Source organism: Austrofundulus limnaeus, unplaced genomic scaffold, assembly GCF_001266775.1.
Source record: "Austrofundulus limnaeus strain Quisiro unplaced genomic scaffold, Austrofundulus_limnaeus-1.0 Scaffold460, whole genome shotgun sequence".
In the NCBI taxonomy this organism is placed as follows: Eukaryota; Metazoa; Chordata; class Actinopteri; order Cyprinodontiformes; family Rivulidae; genus Austrofundulus; species Austrofundulus limnaeus.
In genome coordinates, this window is record NW_013952862.1 from 234,985 (window position 1) to 240,137 (window position 5,153).

Here is a 5,153-nt window from a genome sequence, read left to right on the forward strand (position 1 = left end):
GTGTAATATATTTTTAAAAATTTACAAAACTAAACAGCCTACAGTATTTTTACAGTCTTTATTTTACAGTTAAAGTAAATGTTTATCAAATAAAGTCTAATGTTACGACTAATCAGGGATCCCTTTCAAAGTTTTAACAAATCCTTCTTAGCGTCCATTTTTTCATGCTTATATTAGTAGAGGTGCAGGATAGATTTTCTCTTTGGTTTCTTGTTTGTTCTGATTATTTTTGGACTCACAAGCTTCACAATGTCTCTGTAAAGTTATTTCTGATTCAATTTCTAACCCTAACGTTTCCTTGTATTGTCTGAACTGAATTAGCGCGACGTGTTCTGATAAGGCATAAAAAAATTAACGGATGAATAAAAAATTAATCACAGCTTCAGTTTTTTTTTTTCATTTTTAAAGCAGCCTTCGCTCTCAAACGCACCACTTCAGAGTGATGAATTATTAAGGTGTGCTGATTGAAATGGGTCAGTGGGGTTTCATTTATTTAAATTCTCTGTAAGGCTGTGTTTTTTTTTTCTGTTGTTTATATGTTAACTGTTAGGTAGCAGCTCGTACCTGGAGGAGAGGACTTCGTCCATGGAGGCACAGCGACTCCGACCTTGCATGCTGAACCTCTTCCCTGGCTGAGGCGTCCGAGATTGAGCCTGAAGGACCTGAGAGGAAACAGACAGCGTCGTGTTAAACTTAACTTTCAGCGTTGAGGGTTTATTCCAGGCTTAATAAATAAAATAAATAAAATGTAGTCCTGGACCTGCTGGTTCTTGTGGACTTTAGAGACTTCCAGGTGCTTGCCCCAGGACCGCTCGCTCCCCCTGGGCAAACTGCTCGTCTTCACCTTGGGTTCTTGGGGCGTCGCCCGCAGCTTCGACACGTCGGTGCCGGCCCGCTGCCGACCTCCCTCCTTCTCCAGGTCGACCCGGAAGCTGTTCTCCCAGGAGTCCTGCGGGTCGTCGTCGTAGTCCAGGGAGAAGCCGTCCTCCTCTGCGACCAGGTCGAGGGTCAGCATGCCGTGGGAGGAGGTAGACGCCTACGACGGCAGAATAAAAAGGCCTTGTAAAGATACCATTCAGCTGATCCTGCGTGAAGATAAAATAAGGAGTTTGGTACCACGGCCATGAGGTGTCCTTTGGTCGGAAGCCGGCGGCTGTGAGGGATTTTTGCTCGATCTCTGGTGGGATGAGCCAAAGCGCTGTCCTCCTCGATTGTCACCTGAAGAGACATTTATTTTGAGTTTGTTCTTTAGTTTTTGGTGACATTTTAGTTACCAGAAGGCTTTAAAATGCCTGTATCATCAAATTTTTAATGCATTTTTTTGAAAGATAACATCAATCACAAACTGAAAAAAAAAATCACAACGCTGAGATGAACTGTTCTCGAGATATTCACATGTGAAGCAACAGGAAGTGATGTCAAAGGGGAATGTCTGCATGTGAACAGAGCGTTGCTACAATGGCTAAAAACAGATTGTAGAGAAGAATCTGATGTTTTATTTTTATTATTTCAGAGAAATAAAGAAATGTCAGAGCTCTAAACAATAACCAGAGTTCTCTTCTTTATAGAGATCCCCTTTGATGTCACTTCCTGTTCAAAAGAAAACAGGCCAGTAATGTAACAAAATGGGTAAAATCATGTAAGTTTCTTAAATATAAAGATGTTTTCTTTGACTGTTTGTATTTGAAGGATAATCATGTCACAAACACTTTAATATTAATTTTAAAACAAAGGAACACAAACCACATCTAAGACTCTGTTCTTGGCCTTGATGATGGCCACGTTCAGGGCGTTGATCCATGACTCCTTCTCCTCAGGACTCACAGCCAGAAACACCAGGTTAGGAACCTGCAGAAACACATTTTACTAAATTTAACCCACWATCCAAATCCTTTGCAATGAGAACAGGAAGTGAAGTTTTAAAAGGCCGCTTCTTCGCCTAGATTAAAAGCTCGTCAAACAACGCTCTGCGGTCTGATGTCCTCGTTAGCCACCACACACTCAGTCACGTTTTCCTTTCCTTCCCCTCGCAGCAGCGTGACTGGAACAAACTGCAGCAGAGCCGAGTGGGCAGCAAGACGGACATGTGAAAGTGTTTTAGGGATTATTCTGCTGTAACTCGCAAACTAATGGGATTCTGCAGATTAAACCATTTCAAGGGTAAAAAAAAAAACAACACGGATCAGCCAATCAGAGGAGCCCAGGCGGGGTGGACGGGTTGTTTGAACTCAGATCGACCAATCCCGTGACGGATGGAGGAGAGACTCCACCAATGAGGTGGGCGGTGTTAGTGAGTCAGGACGGTGTAATCTCTGAGCGCAGAGGACGGACGGAGACGGACAAAGACATCTGGATGGAAGACTTAAGAAACACGAAACTATTTCTGACAATTTGTTTGACACAGTCTTATACGATGTTGTAAGATCTCAGACACTGTGTGCGATGGATGACTCTCAGCTACCACACCAAGTTTTAGATCAATATCTGTAAAACTGTCTGAGTCTCTACAAACACAGAAACACACAAACCAGTCGGACAAAAGAAAAGTCTCTTAAGAGGTTAAAAGTTAAATCTTTTGGATTCCTCTCTTATATGAGACACAAAACATAATCTCAGAAGAAATAAACTCTTTTCTAAAAACCACGGATCGTAGCACTAAAGCTTGTTGACCTCATGATATCAGTAAGGAAGCTTACTTTCCGGTTTGAATTATGTTTTCTCTCTTCAAGTCCTTCAAAAACATAAACATTGTTCTCTTTAAAATCTGCTTCAACAAACATACTGTTGTCGTCTTGTGCTACTTTTAGCTTTTGTTTTGCTCCTTTGCAATTATTTTGCAAATTTAAGCCTCTTTTTTGCCCAATTGAGCCTCAGTTTTGTCCAATTAAGTCTCTGTTTTGCACATTTTAGCCTCTGTTTTACATATTTTAGCCTCGGTTTGACACATTTTAGCCTCTGTTTTACATATTTTAGCCTCGGTTTGACACATTTTAGCCTCTGTTTTGCATATTTTAGCCTCGGTTTGACACATTTTAGCCTCTGTTTTGCATATTTTAGACTGTTTTATTCATTTTAGCCTCTTTTTAGCCTTTGTGTTGCTCATTTTAGCCTTTGATTTGTCCTTTTTAGCTTATTTTTGCTCATTTTAGCCTCTGTTTTGCATATTTTAGACTGTTTTGCCCATTTTAGCCTCTGTTTTACCAATTATAGCCACTATTTTGCCCAATTAAGCCTCTATTTTGCTCGTTTTAGCCTGTTTTACAAATTTCACCTTCTATTTTGCTGATTTAAGCCTCAGTTTTGCCCTTTTTAGCTTCTGTTTCGCTCATCTTAACCCATGTTGACCATCTTAACCTCTGTTTTGCGCATTTTAGCCTCAGTTTTGCCCTTTTTGGCTTCTAATTTGCTCATTTTAGCCTCTATTTTGTCATTTTTTTGCCTCTGTTTTGCTCATCTTAGCCCATGTTGCCCATTTTAGCCTATAATCTTTTTGTTTAAACTTCAACAACACAGTTTTAGCTTCTTCAGTAAAATCCTTTAGCCCTCAGCATTAGCACCGCAGCAGATCATTAAAAAAAGAGTTCTCAGKATTGCTGTTGTTGAATTTAAAGAAGCAGAAATCTCAGGAGAGGCTCTGGGTGTGTTTCACTGTTTTCACCAGGAGCCCAGGATGAAAAWCGTCCTGTCCGTGCTATAAGCAGACAGACGGACGGACTCACAGGGTTTCCTCGATGTCTGCAGCGCAGCACGGTGAAGCGGCTGTGGTTCTTCTTGCTGCGACTCTTCGCCTTCCTCAGCTCCTCTGAACGCTCGTAGTCAGCCAGGTCAAACACTTCCTGCGCTTTACGTTCATCCTTCACCTGAGAAAACAACAACAACAAGAAAAAAACTACTTTATAATTGAGGTGGGAACTCTGCAATGTTCATATTGTTCTTTTCAGCACTCAGAAATATACAAGTCAGTCCAACATCTGCCACGCAGAGAAGCAGTGACACAGAAAGAAGTGTGTGCGTTGTAACACACGCTGGACCATCTGCTCCAACACAGCTGCTCACTATGTGAACAAACCCGACATTAAAGGACCAGTTTTTACGTTATTTCATTTGATCTTTTTTCAGTTTTTGTTAAACTAATTTTAGGGTATGTGTAGGTGGTGGGGGATAAAAACAAAAAGTTCATGTCGTGTCATTAAACCTAAACTAAAACGAACATCAGCACTAGAGCTCAATCTTCTGCCATGATGGAAGATAAAGCAGGGCACTGGAGGGGTGAGAGGGATGTCACAACACTGAGGGCCTGAAACGAGTCTCTGAGGAGGGGAATGAGACCTCAGCGACCCCCTCGGCTGTTCTCTCCACGTGCTGCTCCCCGTCAGCTCGTCAATCATCCCCCAGGAAGGACGAATGACGGTTTTCTCATCGGCTTCAGTCTCCTAAGAAAGCCTCTTTTATATATAAAATTCACAGATAAACAAGAGGACAATCTGAATCTTTACTCGTTTATCCTCTCCACTCACTTCCTGTTTCTTCAGCTCCTGCCCCGCCCGCTCTCACCTGTTTTTATCATGCCATTGTTGTGCTTTATGCCATGTTCTCCTCCTCAACTTCAAAACAAAATGTGTCGTTTCTTTAAATTTTTTTATACTTTCTTTGTTTTGTTTTTTTATTTACTTTGGGGATGTAAATAAATGAAGTCGTCTAGGCCCTCGAGAACTTTAAAGAGTGTAAAATATTCACAACGTAAACATAAAACTAAGATCCGTGACTCCATTTATGTTCCTGTTGGACTCTTTAGTATCGTCGGCGCCTTGGTCTGTTTTCATTTATTCAGATCTGCAGTTCCGGAGGAGTTCAGTTAAAAATGAATAAACGTCGGAGTTAAAAAACCTCTCTGAATGGATTAGACTTCCTCTTTGCTCCTTCAGCGGTCGCTTTCCTCCTCTGCAGCCTTTCATCAAAACCAACTTTTAAAAGCGAAGTGAAAAYGATGAAAGAAACATGGGAATCAGACAGCGAGATGAAGCGACTCGTTTAACCCGAGCTGAAATCTTCCACTCAAATAACCTCCTTTTATTTTGTCCTGATGCATCTCAGTAATCCAGGTAAAAAATCAAAAAGAAAAAAAATTGTGTAGGTCTTCTGGACGGGTTCTT

General features: G+C 41.2%; 1 protein-coding gene across 2 annotated transcripts in view; it reads right to left on the reverse strand.

The window, feature by feature from the left end:
• Window positions 1–5,153, reverse strand: part of plekho1a (pleckstrin homology domain containing, family O member 1a) — a gene marked incomplete in the record, with an annotated part of 17,224 nt that overhangs the window by 5,982 nt on the left and 6,089 nt on the right. Inside the window, 4 exon segments of one of the 2 annotated variants that reach the window (XM_014025186.1) lie at window positions 761–1,036; window positions 1,120–1,218; window positions 1,744–1,848; window positions 3,720–3,860. In XM_014025186.1, coding sequence (XP_013880640.1) covers window positions 761–1,036; window positions 1,120–1,218; window positions 1,744–1,848; window positions 3,720–3,860 — 621 coding nt within the window. 2 annotated transcript variants of the gene reach the window in all.